General features: G+C 41.1%; 2 protein-coding genes across 3 annotated transcripts; one reads left to right on the top strand and one right to left on the bottom strand.

Moving 5' to 3' along the window:
- Positions 1 to 20: 20 nt before the first annotated feature.
- On the bottom strand, positions 21 to 4,185 carry RPL35 (ribosomal protein L35). Its single transcript, XM_044661479.1, has 4 exons — positions 4,127 to 4,185; positions 2,975 to 3,111; positions 2,285 to 2,366; positions 21 to 208 (listed from the first exon to the last, which is right to left on the bottom strand). The coding sequence occupies exons 1-4, from the start codon at positions 4,127 to 4,129 to the stop codon at positions 59 to 61; spliced, it is 372 nt and encodes a 123-aa protein (XP_044517414.1). The 5' UTR covers positions 4,130 to 4,185; the 3' UTR covers positions 21 to 58.
- Positions 4,186 to 8,035: 3,850 nt separating this feature from the next.
- On the top strand, positions 8,036 to 23,577 carry ARPC5L (actin related protein 2/3 complex subunit 5 like). 2 transcript variants are annotated; one of them, XM_044664247.1, is made up of 5 exons: positions 8,036 to 8,346; positions 9,738 to 9,741; positions 15,959 to 16,039; positions 17,876 to 18,052; positions 22,705 to 23,577. In XM_044664247.1, the coding sequence occupies exons 1-5, from the start codon at positions 8,186 to 8,188 to the stop codon at positions 22,765 to 22,767; spliced, it is 486 nt and encodes a 161-aa protein (XP_044520182.1). In that variant the 5' UTR covers positions 8,036 to 8,185; the 3' UTR covers positions 22,768 to 23,577. The 2 variants fall into 2 exon arrangements, with proteins under 2 accessions (XP_044520182.1, XP_044520181.1); XM_044664246.1 differs by lacking the exon at positions 9,738 to 9,741 and having other exon boundaries at positions 8,036 to 8,349; positions 15,967 to 16,039.

Raw genomic sequence — 23,577 nt, 5'->3', positions numbered from 1 at the left:
TCCTTAGTACTACACACAGGTTATAAGAATTTGTCTTTTTATTGAGAACCTTAACAAATTAGGCTTTAACAGCAAATTTCCGAAGAGGGTACAGGCGTTCCTTCCTCTGCTGTTTTTTGGTCTTCAGGCTTTCCTCATGCTTATTTAGCCTGCGGCGCATGGCACGGGTCTTCTTGGGCCGAAGGTCCAGAGGCTTGTATTTCTTGCCCTGTGTTTTTGAGAAAATAAGACATGAGCCTCTGAAGGTACCCACAAGCCATCAACACATAAAACAATGAGAAGATAGACTCCAAAATTAGGTGACCAGAACTATAAGAACAATAGAAGGTCTAATGTAAAATCTGTTTTGCAAATGAGATCCAGGTCCTAGTAGCAGAACCAAGAGTTAAACAAAGGCATGCTGGCTTGAAGAGGTCAACTAGTCAAAGCCCTTGATAGGCAGATAGAGAATTTGAACCCAGGTCCTCTGACTCTAGTCAGATTAGAGAAAAGGGGCCTAGAAGTGACCTGAGTTCATATAGCTAACTAGAGCCAGAGGTTAGGGTCTAACAGAAAGCAAGAGTAAAGGGTCCCCTAATTCAGCTTTTCCTCTTAACACCAGGGCTTCTGCCAAGCACATTGGACTGGGCCATTCCTTTAATGTGCCCATTCCACATCTAAGAAGCTTAACCAAAAAACCTCATCCTAGAAGCTCTTTCTCTTCTAGCTCCCACATTTATCTGATGGGACTGGGAGCTTCATAAATCAATGGTATAACATGGCAGTCAAAACAAAAACCAAACAACCCCTACAGATGTCTGTCTTAGCCAAACCCAATGTAATGTACATTATTTTAGGAAGAATGTTAAAACTAGAGAACGCCCACATGGGACTAGTCAGATCCAATGACTGGCTTAAAGAGATGAAGACATAAATAACAACATAAATATTTGCTTGAAATGACAAAAGGATATTGTGAAGATGAAATTAATCTCTTCTGCGTGGTCTCAAAAGAACCTACCCCCAAATTATGCTAAGGGTACCAAGTTCAAAGGTTTGTAGTCTCAATAACAAACCCTAGCTCATTCCTCTCCCCTTAATCCCTTCCCTCCCTCCCTAGCCAACCAGTTAGTTGCGAAATTCAGTTCATTTTATTACTGTAATCACATATTGATATCCTTCCTACTCCCACTGCCATCAGGCTTCCAACACCTCTCCTTGATCCATCTTCCATGCATCTGACAAAATCATGTTCCCATGGCACACTCAAGAATCTTCAGTAGCTATCGGTTACTTCAAATTCCACAACTTATCATTTAGGACCTTCCACAATGTGGCTCCAGACTAATTTCCTATTATTTCATGCTCATTTTGGCCAAATTGAACAACTGGGCAACTGTTGTCCATCCAGATACTCCAAGCCTTCTACCCATTTAAGCAGTAGCAAGGATGCTGATTTTAGTCAAGGACCTGGGTTCACTTTCTGGCTCTGTCATTGAAAATTTATGTTACTTTGGCTAAGTCAGATGCTTGAGGCAATTAATAAACATTTACTCAAGTTAATTTGATTATAGACTAGATATAAGGGAGAAGACTGACTAAATATGTTCAAGAAGAGGCCAAAGAACCACCTGTTCTTCAGGTACGGATTGAGCTGGATCTGTCTTCCGACAGTGCCCCAGCTATGGTGCAAAAATGACCAGTCTTTGGGGGCAGCCAGGTAACTCAGTTAACTCAGGCCTGAAGACAGGAGGTCCTAGGTTTAAATATGGCCTGAGATACTTCCTAGTTGTGTGACCCTGGGCAAGTCACTTAATCTCCATTGCCTAACCCTTTACCATTCTTCTGCCTTGGAACCAACATATATAGCATTGATCCTAAGAAAGGTAAGGGTTTTTAAAGAAAACACCCCATCATAGGGAATTTATTACATGTGGGAGTTTATCCCATTTTTCTTACTGTTACCAAAACTTGCTTCCTTGGTATTACCTACTTACCTAGTAGTCTTATCTAGCAAACTGGCAGGAAACAAGGTTTCATAAGCACCCATGACTCCTCACTTTCCTTTTTCTAAAAGCTTTTTCAAGTCCCTTAGGCAAAGGACTGGAAAAAAAATGCAAAATGTACCTTCTGGAAAGCCCACTGAGTAATAAAAACACAGTTCATATGCTTTCCAGAAGGAGAATTCTGTAGCAAGATCAAATTCACACTTCCTCTGTAAGTCAGAGCAGTGCTGGGTGTGTGTCTTGCATTTCAAGTCGATTTTAACCACAAGATAGACTAAACTTCTCAAAACTCAACTTACCTTATAGAATTTCCTGAGGTTCTCTTTCTGTGTCTGGTTGATGACAGTCAGGACTCGGGCAATAGATTTCCGGACCACTCGGCTGTAAAAAAGATTTCAGTTTAGGAGGAAAGGAAAAACAGGATCATGGTGCATCCTACATACTTTCAGCTGCCAGCAACCTACCTCAATAAGTGCTCAATTATTTGTTGGCGGAATGTAATTTTACATAGTAAGTGCCAATCATAGAAACATGAACTGTTAGAACCTAAAACACAGACAGCAGAACATGGAAAAGGGTTGGAAGAAACCAGGTCAATGTAGTGGAAGAAATTGAAACCCAGAGTAGAAATGGTTTTGCTCAGGGCACATAGCTTTTTAGTGGCTGAAGCCAATAAAGAACAGATTTCTCAACCTGTTCATCAGATTTTAGAGGACAGCATCTAAAGATCATTTAAACCTCTTTATTTGAAGGAAAACGAAAGCCCTAAATGGGCCAAGTGATCTAGTGGCAAAAGCAAGATTCAACCACAGGTTTACTCCAATGCACTCTAAAAAGACTATGTTCTAGAGGCCCTTTCCAGCTCTAACAACTTATATTCCATAATTCAGGTCACAAGCTAGAGTTTCCAAAGCGTACTTTGAAAACTGGAAAACTAGCACACTACATCAATCAACAGCACTGTTTCTTTAGGAATGGAAGATACTCACATCTTAGATAGCTTGGATGCAGCTCCTCCAGTAACCTTGGCCACTCTCAATTGGGAAAGTTCCACTTTTAAGTCATCCAATTGTTTGAGTAGCTCCTCCTTCTTCTTCCCTCGAAGATCCCTGGCCTTGATTTTTGCCTAATGCCAGAAGTAGAAGAGGTAGGAATTTTAAGCAGCTCTCTGAGGGGATCAGACTAAAAGGTTTGAAGAAAAGCATTAGACTCACAATTAGGGGTAAGTGATTACATTTACTGGGGAAAAGAGAGGCCTCACTTCATATTATCTGTCGTTTGTGGTTATCCCACCATAAAGCTACAAAATAGGAATGCAACAGGAATAATCTCACTTCTTTTCCATTCCTATTTTACATACAGATGAAACCCAAGATCTCCCTCCATTTGTCATATAAGCTAAATTAATTAATGCTGCAATCATGCTTTGGACTTGGGTCTCCTCAGCCCAAATTCATGGCTCCATCAAAATAAAGAACACAACTCGGGTTTCCCCAAAAGGGCAAGAACACGTTAGCAGGAAAGGACTACGTAATTACTAACCGGGCATAAAAATGGGCATGATCACGTAAAGGTTAGAGGCAGCACGGCCCAACATTAACACAGCCTTGAATGTGAGTTCTGGTTCTGGCTCTGCCTCTTACTTGCGCTATGCTTGGTCAAATCCCTTAGTTTGTAGAAGCTTCCCGTAGGCTGCGGCCGGCACCTTGCCGCGAGAATCTCCCCACTCTCGTTCCTTGACCGAGATATGTCAGAGCGGAAGGGGCCATCAGGGCCCGGGTCGAGCTACCCGCCCCTCCTTTTTTCCGAGTAGGGAAACAAGGCCTAGACCAAGCCGCAACCTAACCCCCGAACCCCCAGGAGGCCGTCAGTGGCAGCCACCGGTTCCCAGAACGAGCCCAGTCGCTCGTTCTTCCTTTCCTGCCATCCACCCCGTGACCGGAACCGGCGCAGAGGCCAAAGAGCCCCGATGCCGCAGCTGAAGGCTCGTCAGGCGCCTGCGGATCCCCGGCCCGCGGCTCCAGAGCCTCCACCTCCCACCACTGGAGCCTGGAGGTCTGGGCAGGAGGGAACTCGGTGTGGCGCGGGCCGGGGAGCTCCAGGGCCCGAGGATGGCGACGGATTCCTACCGCAGAGCTCACCATGATCGCAGATCCAACACACCACCACCGGATCCAAAGAGAAAGAGGAAAGGGGTGGGGCTGACCCCGGGAACTACTACCGGGTTATGGGCGCGACCAAAGCACACCAAATTACGGGGGAGGGAGAGTGATATGTGCGGAAAATGGTACGGTCCGACCAGAAAAAGAGGAGGGAGCAGAAGGAGGGAGGGACCAGGCCGCAGGAAGGCACACCCACCCACAGTTAACGCCTGGGCTGCGGTAGAGCTGCTGACATTTTTTTAGTCCCAGTTTAGGAGCTTTCTCCAGGGAGTCCTCTTTGGTTCCCCACCCCCCATCATCGAATTTCTTTGAACAACTTGGATCTCACTTTGGAACATAACATAGTGGCACAGCAGGTGGAGCACCAGGCCTGGGGGCAGGAGGACCCAAGTTCAAATTTGACCTCAGACACCACCTCACTGTTAGACCCTGAGCAGGTCACTTAACCCCATTGCCTCGGCTTTAGCACTCTTTTGTTTTAGAACTGAGACTAAGACAAAAGATCAAGATCGATTTAAAAAAATCACCATAATATACAGTCTGTTTTTTACTTCTGGTCAATCAATCCTGCCTTTCCAGTAACTCTACATATTCCTGACCTGAACACACCTTGCAGTCTAGTCTTACTGGTCTAAGAATTATTCATTTCTAGTCTCCCTGCCTGAAATACAGGCCTGCAACAGCCCACACACTTTTCAAAATCCCTTCAAGATTAGTTCACACCTACTTTTTACATGGAATCATTGATGGATCTCAACAGTAGCTAAGGCACCATCACCCATAATGACCTTGTATTCATTTTGTATTTAAATATTTGTGCACATATACATATATACTTATATAGAGAAACTTACATATGTACATGTTGTCTCCCCCATTAGAATGTAGCTCCTTGAGGATAGGGACTGTTTCATTTTTGTCTGTATTTCCAGAGCTTAGCACAGTGCCTGAAACACAGTAGGTACTTAATAAGTGTTTGCTGACTGATTCATTTAGGGGAACAAGGATAGCTGTCTACCTTACTAGTGAGGCTCACAAGAAATAATAGTACAATAGCATCAAATTTAAAGCTGGAAAGAATCTTAGAAATAATCTAGTCTAATTACCTTTTTATAGATGTAGAAACTGAAGGCCAGGGAAGCTAAATGGGCAATGATCATGCAAACAGCAAGTAGGCAAACCAGGATTTCAAGATATGAACTAGACAATATGTGTGGAATTAAGGAACATTAAAATACAGAATGTTAAGCCATTGAATAAATATTAGGGATGGAAAGGCTCACAGGATATGGATATTAGAACACAGAATGTTAGAACTGGGAAGAACTTTAGAGACCCTTTACAACTTATCCCTTTATTTTTGAAGAGGAAAAAACAGGTTGAGTAAATGATAATAAATGAATTCAAATCTCAGTTTTTTGAAATCTCCCAGAAAGCTTCAAGCCAACAAAATTGTTGAGGATAAAATCCAGGATTTCTGACTCTCAGTTCAGTGTTCTATCCATTCCATTATAATGCCTCCTTGTAACTATAAAGTTTATCATACATAACTGTTTGGTGTAACAATATTTGCTTTAACTAGACTAATTTTAGTAGGAGAAGGGCCAAAGTTCAAGGAATTGGAAAGATCTTGGTCTTTCCTTTTTTCTCCCAAACCCACTATTTAGAGATGTGGAAAAGATAAAGCATGTTTTTTGAAACTCTCTGGCTGTATCCTCTTACAGCATCACCCTATGTCTGGAACCTGATTTAGAATGCCAGCTTCACTCCTTTCTCCCAATATAAAATTGGGCAAGTCACTTCTTTCTCTGAGTCCCAGTTTTCTCCTCTCTGAAATGAAGGGATTGGATTTAAAGTGTCTAAATTCCTTACTAGAAATGATCTTTTGATAATGCTTCATTCCTGGAAATTGTTTGGTTATATCTAGTTCACATACAGAACCTGTCAGCAATTAACATCTCTAATATGTAGTTACCAGTTGATGCTAAGCAACAGAGGTAAGGGCAGGGATTGTTTCTGTATCTGGTACAGTACCCAGCAGGCTGTGGGCGCTTCATGAATGTCAAGTGACAATAATAACTGTTCCTTCTACCGAGGATGTCAATCCCTAGCCCCTGAGATATGAATTGCTTAATGTGCTTTTTGGAGCTGGGGAATGGAAAGTGAATCCAACAACAGTAATGTAGCTCTATAACATTTTAAGATTCCCAAAATACTTTCTTCCTAACACTACAACACAGGTAGGCCAAGCTACCCATAGCCTTCCTGGAACATAAAAGAAGAAAAGTCAGTTGTTGATACCTTTGGGTCAGATCAAGTGGGGATTTGGGGGCTTTTATAATATTTCTCAGGTGTTACTCACATAGTCCTACCCTTCTCCCAACTCTCTTGTATTAATTTCTTTTTGCCTCCCACACATCTTGTAATATTACTAGATGATTATGACCTGAATTTCAATTTTGCCTCCTGGCAGGCTGAGCTGTTGTATGGACTGATGGAAAAGATCCTCCAGGGAAGTAGAAAACTTAAGATTCTAAGCTGGATCTACTTGTTAGTCAAAAAGGGAACTGGATTTGGAGTCCAAGGACCAGGTTTTATATCTCTACTTTTCCAGTTACTAGATTATTAACTTTGGTCTTTCATTGGGCAAGCCTTTTGTTTCACTGGGCCTCAGTTTCTTAGTCCTCATTAGAAGGGAATTTTTGACTAGGTAATCTCTAAGGTCTCAACCATCTCTAAATCCTACATGACCTTGAGCAGGCCATTTCTCTTCTTCCAGCACTTCTGGCCTTCTGTAAGGTTCATTTATTGGACTGGTACTATCTAACTATCTATTTATCTATCTCTCTATATATAGTGATCTGATTCATTAGTGTTGAAGGCAAGGCAAAGTGCTTGCCTCATGGAGTTCTAATCAAATGATCCATCAAAAGAGATTATTTATAAATCTCTTAGCAGTCAGATTCCATCAGGCATCTCATTATCCTTCAAGATAATATTAGCCTTGGCAATGGAACCGCATGGACCCACTGCCTCTGGGATCCCTCTGATTGAAGGGGAGAACTGACTCCCAAGTCAAGAATTCTCTCTCTTCAACTCTACTTCGTGGCTTCTCCTTATTTCAGGTCCATTGTAAACTCCTTCAGAACAAAGGCTGCATTTTGCCTCTTATTTATATCCCCAGTATTTAGCAAAGTGCCTAATAAATAAATGCTTAAGGAATGATTGAAGTCTTGCCCTTCTGCAGGAAGCCCTTTCCTCACCTCCCTCCTAGTAGTGCCTTCCCTATGGGATTATCTCCAATTTACCCTCTTTATGTTATTTTTCATAATTGTTTGGCTGTTGTCTTCCCCAAAAGGCAGCTTCTTGAGCAGAGGACTTTTTTTTTTTTTTTTTTTTTTTTTTTTTTTGCCTTGGCACAGTACCTGGTGCATAGAAAGCACTTAATCCATGTTTGCTGACTGACAGACTTCCTCTGCTAGTTGGGCAAAATCACTACAAATTTTCATACTACTAAATCTGGAAGGGACCTCAGAGATGCTCCAGGTTCCTTTTCTAGGCCTCGGGTTACTCATCTGCAGAAGGGAATCCTTTCGTACTTCCTCGGAGATGGAGAAAGTGCTCCGTAATTCGTGAAGCACGCACAATAAGGACATCAGTTTACAATGATAATTCACCACCTCGCCCCTCACACCCCTCACCCCATCCCAGCACCGCCGCCGCCACCGTCTCCACCTGGGAGAAAGAACCTGGGGGAAAGAACCTGGGGCCAGCCTCGCGAAAGAAAAGCAGCCTCCTTGCCTCCCCAGTCCAGCCCCGCCCCGCAGGTCCCGCCCCTTCGACGGATCCATATCCGCTTCCGGTACTTGCCGGAAACGGGCGTGCGTCGCGGCGCGGCGCGCGGCGCGGAGTCGTCTCCCGGACCGTTGCCGGGGCCGTTGCCGGGCTCCGAGCGCCGTCCCTGCGGGTTCTCGTTGCTCTGTCTCTCTCGCTCTCTCCCAGCGCTGCGCGGGGCGGAAGGCGGAGGCAGCCGCCACCATGGCCCGGAACACGCTGTCCTCGCGCTTCCGTAAGGTGGACATCGACGAGTTCGACGAGAACAAGTTTGTCGACGAGCAAGAAGAAGCAGCGGCCGCCGCGGTAGCAGAGCCGGGCCCAGACTCGGACCCGGACCCTGGGGAGGTGGACAGTCTGCTGCGGCAATATCCTTCCGCCACCCGCGCGGGCCCTGGGGAGGGAGAGGAGGAGGGGTTGCATGGACGAGGAGAGGGAACGAAGGAGAGATGGGGTACAGTGGTGTACACAGGAGGAGGGGAAAGGGAAGAGGGACCCCGGAAGGTAAAGGATGTCCGTCTTTAAATAACTAAGCTCCACCCTCAGCCAGCGACCCCTCCGACCCCAGTCACCCCTCAAAGCCTTCCAAGGCCGCCCCCCGTTTCGGACACCCTAAGCCACCCAACTCCATCCCTTAGGTTCTACGGTTCTGCGAGTCCCCTCTTCCTCTCCTTGTAATTCTTTCGTGCAGATTTAGCTTATCCCATACATTGTAGAGTCCGCTAAAGCTAGGGATGGTTTACTCGAGAACCCTCCCGTCAGGTGGTCAGCACCCCTTTTCCCCCCCTTTCCGGTAATTTACATCCCTTGGGGTAAAGAGATTGGAAGTCTCTGGGAACTTGTTCCCGAAGGGTTGGGACTCTGGATTCTCTTAAGCCATGATTTCCCATCCCACCGGCCAAGGACCGAATACTAATACAGGTGTGAGGGCTGGAGGGATGGGCCAAGTTTGGAAAAATGTGGAGAGGTTGGTTTTACCAGTTTAGAAATAGAAGGGATGGATGTCTTTAACCGTGTGCCTACCCCACCCTTCAGAGTGGAAATGTGGGGGGAAATGGGGCAGGAAATGGAGCCCTTCTCCGCCTCAGCCTGGGGAGTGCCCAAGGTGATCCAGTGCTGAGTAATAGATGGGGTCAGAGCAGTCCCGGATACAGATCTGCATTCATTAACCATGCTTCATACCCTCTTGCTGTGACACGGATCGAGCCTTGTTAAAAATAGGTGTGTAGTGGGGGAGGGGAAGTGAGGGGGGAGCAGTTTTAGAAGAGAAGATAGCCCCATAGATTTGAGATTTTGCCCCTGCCTGGAAATAGAAAGGAAAGCTTGAAGAGCAAGTGCTTATTTTCATTACCTTAAATTGTGGCTTTCATCCTCATTTCCCCAGAAATACTTTTTATCTATTGCCTATAATGTTTGGTTTCCAAAAATAGCTTCATCTCATTTTCTGTTAGTACATTTTTGCAATTTCAACAGCTATCTTTTACTTTTAGTGTTCTGTTTGGCATATCTTTTCTCCATATTGTTTCCCTCTGAGGTTGGAAGAAACAGTTTTAGCAGTTGTTTTTTTTTGTTTTGTTTTTTTTAAATAAGGCAGCTTTTCATAAAGGCCAGAAATAGGGTCCTTAAACTCTGGAAATGGTCTTATTTCTGATGATAGAAACAAAAATCTTTATATAAACAGGAGGGTTATCTCATTGTGTCCAGCTATTCATGATTCCAAAAAGAATATTCATCATATAATGATGGTTACAGTCAGCCATGTCTATCTGGTACAACTTTCAATATAATAGTTTGACATTTGTACCTTGCATCCTTCATTTACCCAAGGATCCTTTAATTGGTTGACCCCATCCCAGAAAATAGGGATTACTTCTGGGAGCAGTCTCAGGTAGGGGAAATTTGACACCCTGTTGTAGCTCCCATTTTTATGTCTAAAGTTTACAACAATTCTGGGAGGGCATTTCTGCATATGTATTTCTCCTTTGGTCTGTCTATAGCTTGATCGTACATTGCCTTCATTAAATCTGACTTGCTAAGAACATGAATATGACTTGTAGTTTGTATTATTAACATAGAGACAGGGCCTATGATCTCACTAGTGTAGGCAATTGTCAAGACATTCACTCCATTGGCTACACCTTCTCTGCCACTTAGTGTCTTAGAAAGTTGCCTTTAGCCCTAAGAGGTCAAGTGACTTGCCCAGGGTCACAGAGCACCCCTAAGAGTCAGGTCTTGTCTTCAAGGTGAGTTCCTTATCTACTGTGCCATGCTATCTTTAATTCTAATTGTATATGCTTTTCCCTTTAAAGAATTTTGAGATATAATGTAGTAAAAAGAACTCTGAACTTGAAGTAAAAAGATCTGTATTAGAATTCCATTTCTGCTTCTTATTGTCTTTGTGACCTTGGACAAGTCATTTAAGTTCTCAAATTTCTGTAAAATTTGGCTAATATATATTGGAATATAGCCTGCATTCCTCAAATGAAACTCTAAATCATAGGAAATTATATGATTTTTGAGCTAGCAGAGTCTGTTTTGGCTCAGGAACCCTTTATAATTTTTTTTTACCCTTATCTTCCATCTTAGAATCAATACTGCGATTAATATATAGTATTAATAATTTATATTAATATAAATCAATATAGCTAGGAAGTGTTTGAGGCAAGATTTGAACCTAGGACCTTGTATCTCTAGGCCTGGCTCTCAATTCACTGACCCACTGAGATGCCCCCCAACCCTACCTTGTAACTCTTAAACATTATTAAGGATCCCAAAGAGTTTGTTTCTGTGGGTTTTAGGTATTGATATTTACCATGTTAGAAATTAAAACTGATGATTTAAAAAATATTTGTTTATGTAAAGTAATAGTAAGCAAGTTACTGCATGTAAATATATTTTTCCAAAAGGAAAAAAAAATAGTGAGAAGAATGGCGTTATTTTATATATTTTTGCAAATCTCTTTAATGTGTAGTTTAAAAGAAGACAACTGAATTCTCCTTATGCATTTGATCTGTTACGTTGTTTTGGTTTAAGTAGGAAGAAAATCAAGTCACAACTATCTGGTTGGGAAAAAAGTATTTTAGTAGATAAATAATATATTAGTTAATATCATGAAAATAGTTTTGACCCTCTAGAAGAGCCTTGGAAACTTCTTGGGGTCCTCAGACCACACTTTGAAAACCAGTAGTCTAATCACATGTCTTCATTTTGCAGTGAAGCTAACAAACCCAGAGAGTAGTGTCTTAAAGTTTAATCTTAGGGAGTTAGGCGTGGAGGAGCACGGGTTTAAAGCAGACTCTGGTTTCTAAGTTCAACAGAGTTTATGTTAAATTTGTATTAAATTATGCTACTTTGGGTATTACCCTATATTCTAATGAATACTTAAAATTTTTTGCTTTTTTAGTCTGAATAGAAACATTCTTAGAAATGGGAACTTAAAAGACTGTATTCAAATCCTTGTACCAGCTAGAGCTCTGCTATCATATCAGTAGAGTGGAGGCAGAAGTGAAGGTTATTAACTATCACCTGAAAAAAGCTTTTCTATTGGGTTTTTTTTTTTCTATTGGATTAGACCTTTAGCAAGGTTGTGGTGTAGAATACATGATGTAGGAGTTAGAAGGGACCTTAGAGGCCAAATAGTCTGATCCTTATGGTAATAAGAATCCCTTCAACAACATCCTTGATAAGGAGTCATTCAGCTTTGGCTTGAAACCAGCAGTGAGAGGAAACGAATAGTCAAATGATTGTTTGGTTGTTACAGAGACTTTGTAACCATCAGTACAGATCGGATATGAGGTCTAATGACTGAACATAAAATAATTTGAATGTTTTGAACCTTTGCAAACACATAATATAGGTAGAGTTATACCTGTATTAACATAGATATAACAAATTGCAGCTGGGTAGCCCAGTGGAAGAAAGCCAGCCTGGAATTGGGAGGTCCTGGGTTCAAATGTGGCTTCAGACACTTGCTGGCTATGTGACTCTGGGCAAGTCACTTAACCCCAGTTGCCTAGCCCTTACCATTCTCCCTTAGAACTAATAATACCTAGTATTGATTTTAAAACAAAGTAAAGTTTTGTTTTTTTTTAATCATTGACAGGAACTATAGACATGATAGCAGACATTATAGTACATTCTGGAATGAATCAGGAATGAGGCAGGGGAATATAATAGTATGACATTAAATACCAACTAAACATTAGATAATTCAGGGACTTGGGGAGTGTTTTGGTTAGAGAAGCTGGAGAGAAAAGGGACCTATTGCAGACTTCTTGCCTGAGGTAGAGTGAACTTGTTTAGTGTAGTGGATAGAGCTAACCTAGGAGTCAGGATGATCTGGATTGAAGTCCTGCCTCTGATCCATAATGGCATTAGGACCCTGGGCAAGTTACTTAATTCCTTAAGGTCCCCAAGCAACATCCTTACAACTGTAAATTGTAGAACTGTTGCTGATCTGCTTTGGAACAGTTAGTTACTGAGGAAATCAGAGTTGTAGGTCAAAAAAAATGAGAAAGGGGTGAGTTCAGGGGACCAAGGAATAGGCTTTCTGGCAGCACCTGGCTCAGTCTGCCTTGGGGAGGGGCCAGAGAACTCTGATAGTGTATCCTTCACCCTGTTCAAATCACCTCAAAAGGCCTGGATTTCACACTTGGAACTTCAGGCCCAGTGTAGTAAAAAAGTGACTTCAGGATTCTTTCCAAATTTCTTTGTATTAGACATCCTAAGATCATATGTAGATTTACACCTAGAAGAGTCCTTGTGTACTAACTGTCTCATCTATAGTTGTGCAAACAGACCCAGAGACACTAAGTTAACCTAGAGTCACACTAATAGTAAGGGGCTGAAGTGGCATTCTAGCTTGATACTCTTATCACTGTTCCATCCTTAGCAACAAAGTATTTAGAACTGGAAGGGAACCGGATCTAATCTACCCCCAAACCAGTATTTTATAAATGAGAAAGCCGAGGCTCAGAAAACTTAGGAAGCTTGCTTAAGATCACATAGGTAATATTAGCTTATTCCTTATGTGGAATTATTCCTTACATATTCCTTATATATTATTCCTTATGGGATAGCTTGTATTCCATACTTACTGCCTTGCATTATAAAATACTAATGGTATTTTAATATTTCTTTCCTCTTACACTTATTACTCTGTGTGTTTAAGGTAGGGAGCTAGGGACTGCTTATACATGTTTTACATAGTAAAGAAAACTGAAATTCAGAAGAGTGAAGTGATTTGCTCAAGGTCACATGACCAATAAATGGAAGATGTGGGACTCAAGCAAAAGTAGTTTGACCTCCAGACTTCCTTTTCTTAAAATAACAATACCTAACATTAATGCGTACTACAGATATCTCATTTGATCTTTGTAGACCATCAGCTGCTGTCATATTAGAGATACAAGCTTGAAAATTCACATGTTTGATTGAATTCCATGATGTTTAAAGCATAAAGAGAATAAATGAGTGTCAAAACAGTATAGACTTAGAGTTAGATATGACTTGTATTTTTTTATTTTTGAGAAAAGTTCTTGATACATTTTGCTTTCTTGTGTCAGCTCAACAATGGGGAAAATGTTGTATTTAGAGTCAAGAAAACTTGGGTTCAGACAACATTCCCTGACACTTAACTGAGTAGCTATGGGCAAGCTATTTAACCTTTTTGAGCTGCTTTCCTTATCTATAAAATGAGGATATTAACTATAGTATCTACCTCACAGGGTTTTTTAAAGGCTTAAATGAGACAATGTACCTAAAGTGCTTTGTAAACCTTACATGACTTTAAATGTCAGATGTTATTGACAAGTCATACATTCCACATCAAAGCCTCTGAAAAAGTTAGTTTACCAGTTAACAGAAAATATGGATGTGTCCTTTAAATTTGATGGTAAGGGGGCAGCTGGGTAGCTCAGTGGAGTGAGAGTCAGGCCTAGAGACGGGAGGTCCTAGGTTCAAACCCGGCCTCAGCCACTTCCCACCTGTGTGACCCTGGGCAAGTCACTTGACCCCCATTGCCCACCCTTACCACTCTTCCACCTATGAGACAATACACCGAAGTATAAGGGTTAAAAAAAAAAATTTGATGGTAAGGCATTAACACTTAACATTGTATTTGCCTTAAGATTTCTTAGCCCCACATAGGGACTTTAATTACATTGTTGTATTCTTTTTGACCCTGCCACCCTGCTCTATATCTCTTCTGTCCACTCCTCACATTTTATACGTGAGGAACTAAGACTCTGAAATGGCAGATAATTTGCCCAAAGTAACAAAAACAGTAAGTGGTAACTGGAATAGAACCCAGATTTTCTGACCCAGATGTTTTCCCTACTAGACCACAGTGCTAACTAGATCATCTAGCCATAGGCATGAAAATAATTTTGAGTTGGGAAATACCTTTACCTGTAATAAGATTTATTCAAATGCCTTTAAGATATGCCCTAGCTAAAACTCATTTACAATAAAGTATAATTTAAACAAGAGGAGTTATTGATCATTTTGATAGAAGAGATAACACAGGGGAGGGGGATATGTTGGGGGTGGAAGGATGGAGAATTATGGAGGGGAAAATTAGACAAAAATAAGTTTAACATACTCATAGCATATTAGAACTGGGAAAGGATTCTAATCCAACTCCTTCATTTTATAGACAAGGAAAGAGACCCAGAGAAGAATGTCCATAAGACATCTCAGAATTTCAGTTGGAAGGGATGCCAGAGGTCATAACACTAATTAATACCTCTAGAATATGTGAGCCTTGCTTGAAAACCTTGTTGCAGGCCAACTCATTTGTTGACAGCTTTAATTTTGAGGAAGGTTTCTCTTCTGTTAAAACCATTACTCCTTCCCTTCCCACATACAGAACAAGTCTAATCCTTCTATGACGATTCTTCAAGTACTTCTAAATAGCCATTGTGTCCCTCCTAAGTTTTCTCTTAGCTTAGACATCCTCAAAGCCAGCAATCATTCCTCATTTGCAAGTTGACAGAATCAGGCTTTGAACTAGTTTCTGTTCTGACTCCAGATCAGCCTTCCCTCCTCTCTCCCCCCACTGTCCCATCTTGCTCTTCTTATCTAGTGTGTTTGGTGATCTGCCTAAAGAGCAGATAAATAGTTGTTTGAAGGGAGTTTTTGAGTGTCTTCAGTTAAGCAGAGAGTTGTATAAAAATTCAAGTGCTGCTTCATTAGATTTAGGAAGACTGCTTTATACATCTACCTCAGAGAATTCATTAATTTTGAAGTTTCATTGGTTTGAGCCATGGAGGGACTTGACTGAGCAGAAATTATGTATGTACTTGGTCTATATTTGGATTTCTTAAAGGCCACACCATGTTTTAAAGTAAGAAATTAAGACTAGCAAATGTAATGTAGCTAGAAATAAGTATTACCTTTGGGAATGTAACCTAAATTTCTTCTAATGTACTTTGTTCTGAATCCAGAACAATGTATGTGTATGGAATACTGTAATTGAGTTTGGGAGCAGGAAGGTTCTGATCTGCTATGAACTATTCACTAGATTAATTTTGAAATATTAATCAGTGCTTTGGGATTTCACCGGTTCAGGCTAGGCTTGGAGGAAGACAATGAAAGTTTATAGTTTAATCTTCATTTCTATGAGAGTTTGACTGAAAAAGCCTCTTTGAATATAAGTATGTATGCTTACTTTGGAAATAAAATTATTTTGTTGATGAAATTAAATTATCTGAGATACAAATTTGTAGGCAGGGAGACTAAGGGTGAATAAATAAGTAATTATTTTTTCTGAATAAGTAGTTCTTTTTATAGCACTTAAGACTTACAAATCACTTTCCTCACAACAGCACTGGAAAGAAGTCAGCTAGTATTGTTTCTAGGTGTTTTTCACAAATGAAGAAACAGGCTCAAAGGAGGTAATAAATTTGGCCCTACAGGATTAAATCAAACAAAAAACATTAACTATTCTGTCCCATCCGAGTGATCCTTGACTGGCAGTCATGCACAGGTGACATGCTCAGAGCATTTCATGCAGCTTTACGAAACTCTCCCGTCAATGCGAAGAATCAAGCAGTAAAGGTAAACAGGATAGTAATTTTGGAAATGGGGTTTGGGGTTCATATTTTCATAGCTTGGAACTTGAAAACTACCCCCCGGCCATCACACACCATCTCAAAAAAGAATTTCTGTGGGTTTGCTCAAAGAGTTAAAGTTTGTTTCAGAGTGGAGCTTCTGCCATTACTACAGATTCTTTTAGTCAGTTGTGAAAAAATTTTTTTATGTATCAGCAAAGGACAAGAAAATTGTAGGGCACAGACTGGAAAAAACATAGTTGATGTTAGAAGAGACTTGAGGGTATACAACAGGGATTCTTAATTTGTGGCTGTAAATTGTTTTAAAAATATTTTTGTAACTATTTCATTATATTTGGTGCCCTTTGGTTATCGTATCTTTATTTATTTATTTATTTAAGAAAATTATCCTGAGGAGGCCACAGACTTTACCAGGCAGCCAAAGGAGTCTATGATACAAAAAAAACCTTAAGAACTGGGACAGGGAACTTAAGGCATAGAATATTGGTGCTTAGAGGGACCATGAAATGTTGGTGCTAGAAAGGACCTCAGGAGCAGTATGTAGAATTTTGGCACTGAGAGGAGTCTCAAGCTTTAGGATTTCAGCTTTGGGAGGGGCTTGTGGTTGGATTTTGGCTAGCCCTAGAAGGAACCTGGAAAGGTTGGATGTTGATCAGGGAAAGGTCCTGAGGGCACAGGATGTTGGTCTTAGAAGAGCCTTAAAGAGGGTAGGATGTTAGAAATGTGAGAGAACAGAGAAGGTAGTTATCTAGGGAAATTAATCTAGTAGTGTGAAGGGAGCATATGAGTTAGCAATGGAAGAGATCTTAAAAGATCAAGGAAGAGGCTAAGGCTCTGAGAGGGAAAGTGACATGTTGAATGCCACACACCCGCTTAATGAGGAGACTAGATGCCAGGCCAGGTTTCCTGGCTCCAAGTTCAGTGCTATTTCTAAGACATGAGAGTGCCACCTAGATAATTTTGTGCATGACATACAGTATGGCACTTACAATCTTATGGGCAGGGTAATAATATCTTTAAGAGCTTTATAAAAAATGCTTTTAGATACCAATTATTCCAAAAAAAGCTTTCTGAGAATAGTTTTCATCCCTAAGATGCTACTACTATATACAATGTGATCTCCCAAAAGATAAGAATAGATTGGGATATCAGATTGCTCTTATTAATGCAGCCATAGGGCCCCATGTAAGACATAGGAATGCAAGAAAACCAAAAAGGGACCGCCTGCCTTTCTTTTGACTTCTGATAAAGTAAAGATGTACATTTTACTTCTCTGCCTTAGTTATTGTCAGTCAAATAATCTGAGGCTGCATCTAGACTGTATACTGAGAAGTGTTTAACTTTCAATAAATAACAGTGATAGTTCACACTGCTATAGTGCTTGTTTACAAAGTACTTTATGCTTATTACTTAATTTGATTTTCACAATAGCTCTGTGGGGAAGGTAGTACAAGATTTATCGTTATTTTACAGACAGGAAACTAAGGCAAAATGATTTGCCAAGGTCATATAGCTAGCAGCTGGTAGACTTTGGACTTCAACCTGGAGGTTTGGTTTGCAAATCCAGTGCTGATTCCCAGCACTAGACTGCTACTTTTAATCAGTGTGTTGGGAGAGTGAAAGCATTTGCTCCATTGTTTTAGGGATGGACATAAGTTTCTCAGGATTATCTTCTGATCCTGTAAGAAAAAAGGAGTCGTGTCTAAACACACTGAGAAGAATGGAGTCCCCGCCTGCTGTGTGTGTGGTCACCTTGTCATGTCTGCTGCTTGCCCTAGAAAGGCCCCTTGGATCTCACTACTCTTCTCTTTTGTTTTTGCAGGAACGGGCCCAAGGAGTGGTGCTGAAAGTGCTCACGAACTTTAAAAGCAGTGAGATAGAGCAGGCTGTACAATCATTAGACAGAAATGGCATTGACTTGTTAATGAAGTACATTTATAAAGGATTTGAAAAACCCACAGAGAATAGCAGTGCTGTGTTACTTCAGTGGCATGAGAAGGTATGTGTTTCTTCCTTCACAGGGGTCCGTTTACAAAGCAAGTGCCAGGTGCACAGCTGCTGTTTCCGCTCTATTTAAAGGTGTTTTGTTATTGCTTTTGTACTTCCTAAGCCCTCACTGAGGCCCACCATCTCCAAGATTTAGTAGATGTGGGTTTTTTGGTCATTCTTGTTTTTTTAACCCCATACCTTCTGGCTTAGAATCAATATTACATATCTGTTCCAAGGCAGAAGAGTGGTAAAGGCTAGGCAGTTGGGGCTGAGTGACTTGCCCAGAGTCATAAGAGCTAGGAAGTATCTGAGGCCAAGTTGATGGTTTTTATGATGGTTGTGGCTAGTGTTCTAGTGATGAGCCTGTCTCATTTAGCAGGGTGGATACCTTATATGATAGATAACTAGTCTGTCACTAGGTATGTTCCTTAAAGATTTCCCACTTTATATAAGACCTTCCAGAACTAGGACACTGTCTTTAAGAGCAGAAGACTTCAGGCTTTAATTAGGAATCAGAGGAAGACTTTAGTAGCAGTATTTTACAGGTGAGAAAATTAAGGGTCAAAGAAGATATTGTCCGAGGTCAAATACATAGCAGCAGAACTCTCCTTGAAGATAGGGAATGTATTTTGTTTCTTCAAATCCTTCTGGAAAAATTCCCAGGAACGTCTTTTTTTGAAGTGAGGCTCTCCCTTTAATGAGTTTAGTTGCATTCAATAATAAGGTGTTACAATATAATAAATACTACAGCTATACATATTAATGTGATTTTTATGTCTTGTTTCTATAGCACTTAATGATTTACAAGGTGCTTTCTTCTCATAATTCACACAGTATCCCTGAGAGATGCAGATCAAATGGCTTGAAGTTTTGAATAACATGTACTCTTTGGCATATAGGGATGGGAATAGCACACCCCAACTAGGAACATCTGGCAAGCTTTGCCCGTGGAGACCTGTGCACTGGGTCAGGTTGTATTTTAGGTACACGCAGCCCTTCCTGCTCTATTAACAGTAAAGTGTGGCATTTCAGTACCTATAGTAGCAAAATTTGTGAGGACCTTTACTTGCTCCCTTACAGACTGAATTATTTATAGAGGTGAGGATATAGCAAGTATTCTTTGGTTCATTTAAAAAGGTGGCCAATGTGACAGTTTTGAAGATAATTTCAAGAATAAGTGGTGGAGTCCTAATACTTTGCCATGTGGGCTATTCCTTTTAAGCTCAGTGTTATAGTTTTCCTTTCGAAGTAGTTAAACAGGTCAATCTATTGTCTAATTTAACCCTGTATCCAACTCGTTGCTGGCCTGGGATATTCATTGTGTGAGATAGTCTTTGCTATTTCTAGTACTATGATACTCTGAGATTTCTTTGTGACTCCACAGTACAGAATTAGGATGTATGTGTGTGTTTGCCTGTCAGTCTGGGTTTGGAAGGACGGTTTGGGGTAAGCAGATTTCTGGAGAGTCTTAAGGCATTTAGAAGTAGACTAGTTGGCATAGTGGAGCAGAATGATCGATGGGCATGAAATCAGATGACCTAGGGTCACTCGGGCTTTGCCCTTTATTAGCCATATAATGAGAGGCAAGTCACTGTACCTTTCTGGGCTGTGATTCCTTCATTGGTAAAATGAAGTTCTTGGATCAGATGATTCCTTTCAGCTTTGACATTCTATGAGTCTTTATTTGATAGCGAACTCACTCTCAGGGAAGGTGTTCAGATAGGGGCCTGAAGACAGCTTGGGGATGCTGCAAAAGGAATTCATATGTACTAGCTCATCCCAGTCAACAACAACAAAAATTTTTTAAGTACTTGCTGTGTGTAGGGCACTGATAGAGGTTACAGAAAATACCAAGTTTAGAGAAGATAGATGGAGTCAGCGTGGATAATGGTAATAATCAGTATCTGGACAAGCACTTGAGAGAAGTATACAACAAAGTGCTTTCTGAGGTCCTGGAAAGGTGGTTCAAAGAATAAGGCTTTTAAGGTGACAGTGGTATTTAGGATCCTAGATTTTGTTTTTGAAGGTTGGATAGAAGTTTGACAAGTGAAGAAAAGGGGGGGAGAGATTTCCTATAGTACAGGAAGGAAGGCATTGAGACAAGACATCACAGGACATGTTTAGGGAACAGAGTCCAGTTTGACCAGAGTGTAGATTGCAAAGAAAGTGGAAATGACAGAAGGCTAGAAGCGTAGTGTCGTCCCGGATCATGGAGGACTTTCAGAGTCAATGAAGAGGGGATTGCATTTCATTTTGTAGGTACTAGTAGGGATCCAATTAAAATTTTTGAGTAGATTAGTGACATGACTAGATTATGACCAAGGTTATTCATGCCACCTTCTGGAGGATAGATTGGTGAGAATGAAGAACAAAGCGACTTGTAAAGATACTATTGTAGTAGTACAGTAAATGTGGTACATTATATAGTACAGTAATACAACAATAAGGACTTGCATTAGGTGGGGGAGTGAGAATAGACCGAAAGAAACAAATACTGAGAGTTTTAGAGTTGGAATCAATTAGGACCTGGCGGTAACGGAAAGATGATGGAAACATGAACAACTCAGTTATGTGGATGGAAAACAAGGTGGAGGGTTAGGGATAAAGAGAATCAGATCAGCCTGGAATAGATTTCTTTTGGGATGCTACATAGGACATCTAAGGGGAGATATCTTTTCGATGGCTAAGTGTGCTGGTGTGGAACTGAGACATCAGGATTGGGGGATGCAGATTTCAGAATCTCTTGCTTAGATATGGTCATCGAAACCATGGCCTGAATGAGAATGCCATGGGAGAGTAACTAGAGAAGAAGACCAATGACATATTTGGGAACTACACGCAATGGTGGTAATGCAGGAAGAAGCTGGAAAACCAGTGAAAACAGCTCAGGAGCAGGAACAGTCCAGAGGAGATACGGTATATAGTCTCTGAAGCAAGAGAGGAGAAAAGTAGCCAATATGTGTATAAGGTATTGAGCTCTAAGGCCATCAGACATGTTCTAGAATGAAAAGAGGCCACTGGGTTTGCTAATTGGAAAATCATTGGTTCCATTGGAATGATGGGGACGGGGTTGAAGAGAGACATAAAAGAGACTTTTGTAAGCAGTTTACCTGTAATAATACCCTCTATTGCATCCAGCTTTTTTTCCTGTTTGGAATAGGCAATAGTTCTTTCTGTTACTTAATGAATGTGTGCTACACCTACCCCTCATCTAATGTGTTTCCATAAAACCATTCCAGTTAGGTGAAGCAGTTAATTATATACAAACAGTCCTCAGACTGGCACTATAAAGAAGAGTCATGTATGCTCAGAGGTTTTCACATACCCTCTTGGCCTCAAGGGCATAGCTTTGGTGAGTCTTAACAGATGTCTGATCTTTCTGTGCTTTGGCACATGAAATCTTAATGGAGTTTGGTTGTGGTGGTGGTGTTGGTTGAGGCAGCACTGTGTGGAGGGTGCTTGAAAATTGATTTTTCCCTCTTTAAGGAGTCAAGGCAAATTTATTTTAACCTAGAATCAATACTATTATTATCTACCATGGAAGCCTGCAAGTGTTTTTATGTGGCTGCCCACAAGGGGTCTCTGCATTCCTTATCAGAAGATTAATGGAGCATTTCTGCTCAGTATTATCCTATCATAATAGAAAGTTGCAGTAGGTAGGTAACTTACTTCCCCATCCCCAAGTTCTTACTATAGTGCATTCAGTTCAATATGATGTCCTGAGGAAAATCCCCTGGAGGATATCAGTAAATGACACTACTCCTCCAGGTTGTTGGAGTAGCCTCCTAAGCAGATCTTCCCAGCATTCTTTATCTTTTGTAATCAGTCTTTCAAGATATAGTGCTCTGATCATGGCACTCTCTTGCTCAGAAACCTTCAGTGACTCCCATTTGCCTATGAGATAGTCCAGACTCCAAAGCCAGACTTCTGACACCAACATATCTTTTCAGGCAAATTAGATCAGACTATTTCTGGATATACCCCCAGATTTAACTCAGAAGCCATTTTGGACATAGAAATCCCTTCTCATTATGGGCAGTTATTAACTAGGTCAGGGGTCGGCTACCTTTTTGGCCGTGAGATCCATAAATGCCACATTTTTTAAAATGTAATTTTGTGAGAGCCGTACAGTGCTCACAGTGCGCACTCCTGTAACAGCGCCTGAAAAAAATTGACTTTATGGCTCCTGCAGAAAGAGCCATACCTGCAGAAAGTTGCCAACCCCTGATTTAGGTGAACCCTGTAGGAGTAGGACATCCCCAATGAATGGTCATCCAAATTCTTATCTAAAAACAAACAATGGTGGGGGAGGGGGGAAGCATAACTAACTTTGTGAGGTGACCTTTTTATTCAGACAGGTAAGGCTTAATAAAGATTAGAACTTTCGCAGTTGGATATAGTGGGAAGAATACTATAAATAGGAAAGTAAGGGTTGAGTCCCAATAGTGATCCTGGCTAATGGAACTGTGCTTCTTTAAAAAAGGATTAAGACTTGTTCTCCTCTTGAGACAGTATTGCAAAGAAAAGAAAGTGCTCTGTCAATCCTCAAGTGCTATAGAAATGTGTTCATGTTAACTGAAGTTAATGAATTGGGGAGGGTGATGGGGTTTGTGGCTAAATGATCTAACCTGTACTATTGGTCTCCTTTTCTCACTCCAATAGGCATTAGCAGTGGGTGGTCTAGGTTCCATAATAAGAGTTCTCACAGCAAGAAAAACTGTTTAAAAAAAGACTATTTACTTGCATTGAGAAGACCAGAAGAGTTTGGGGGACCCAGGACAAGGAAGAAGGAATAATGGAATGACACTGGCCCATCTTCCCCAAAACTACAATGAATCTATTTCAGACCATTCATTTGTTGAAAATACTTTTTATTTTTGAGGTGGAGGGGGGGGAGGGGAATCCCATGTTCTGCTGCTGTCTTTTCTGAATCCTGCACATGATCTGACATTCTCCTTCGCCTGGGAGTAACAGAATTGCCGCCACTGCAATTGGATACTGGAGAGAGGAGGAGGAGGAGGATTCATTCTGCTGGTGGGTGCTCCTGGGCACTGCTGATGTAGAATGTTGGGATGCCTTTGGCAGGTGTAGAATTTTTGCTGCTTGGAAAGGGAGTGCTTGGTTGGTGTTCTATTTTCAAAGAATCTGAGGGTTTGTACAGAAATAGTCTTCCTAGAGGAGGGAGGCAGACTCTGGGGCTGATTTTTATTGTAAAGTGCCTGCTGGATCAATAAAACTCTTCACTCATTAGTATATTACTTTTTTGGTGTGTTTCAATCAGTAAAACAGGAGAGTGATGCTAACTGGGCAGGGGTTCCGAGTTGCTCAGGCTCTTAAGCCACATGGATGGATGGAGTTTGGGGGTCTGATCTACAAACAGCTCAGGCCATTAGCTCTGCATCAACTTACTTAGCTGGTGGATCACAAGAAGGCAAAAATGTTTGTTGTTTAAATATTTATTGTTTCATACAACTTCAAGTTTACCTTGTCTGTACATCTTGGATCTTAAGTTAATAAAGTACAAACCACATTTAA

The sequence above is a fragment of the Gracilinanus agilis genome, chromosome 2, assembly GCF_016433145.1.
Source record: "Gracilinanus agilis isolate LMUSP501 chromosome 2, AgileGrace, whole genome shotgun sequence".
Lineage (NCBI taxonomy): Eukaryota > Metazoa > Chordata > Mammalia > Didelphimorphia > Didelphidae > Gracilinanus > Gracilinanus agilis.
This window is presented reverse-complemented; position numbering and strand designations above follow the sequence as displayed.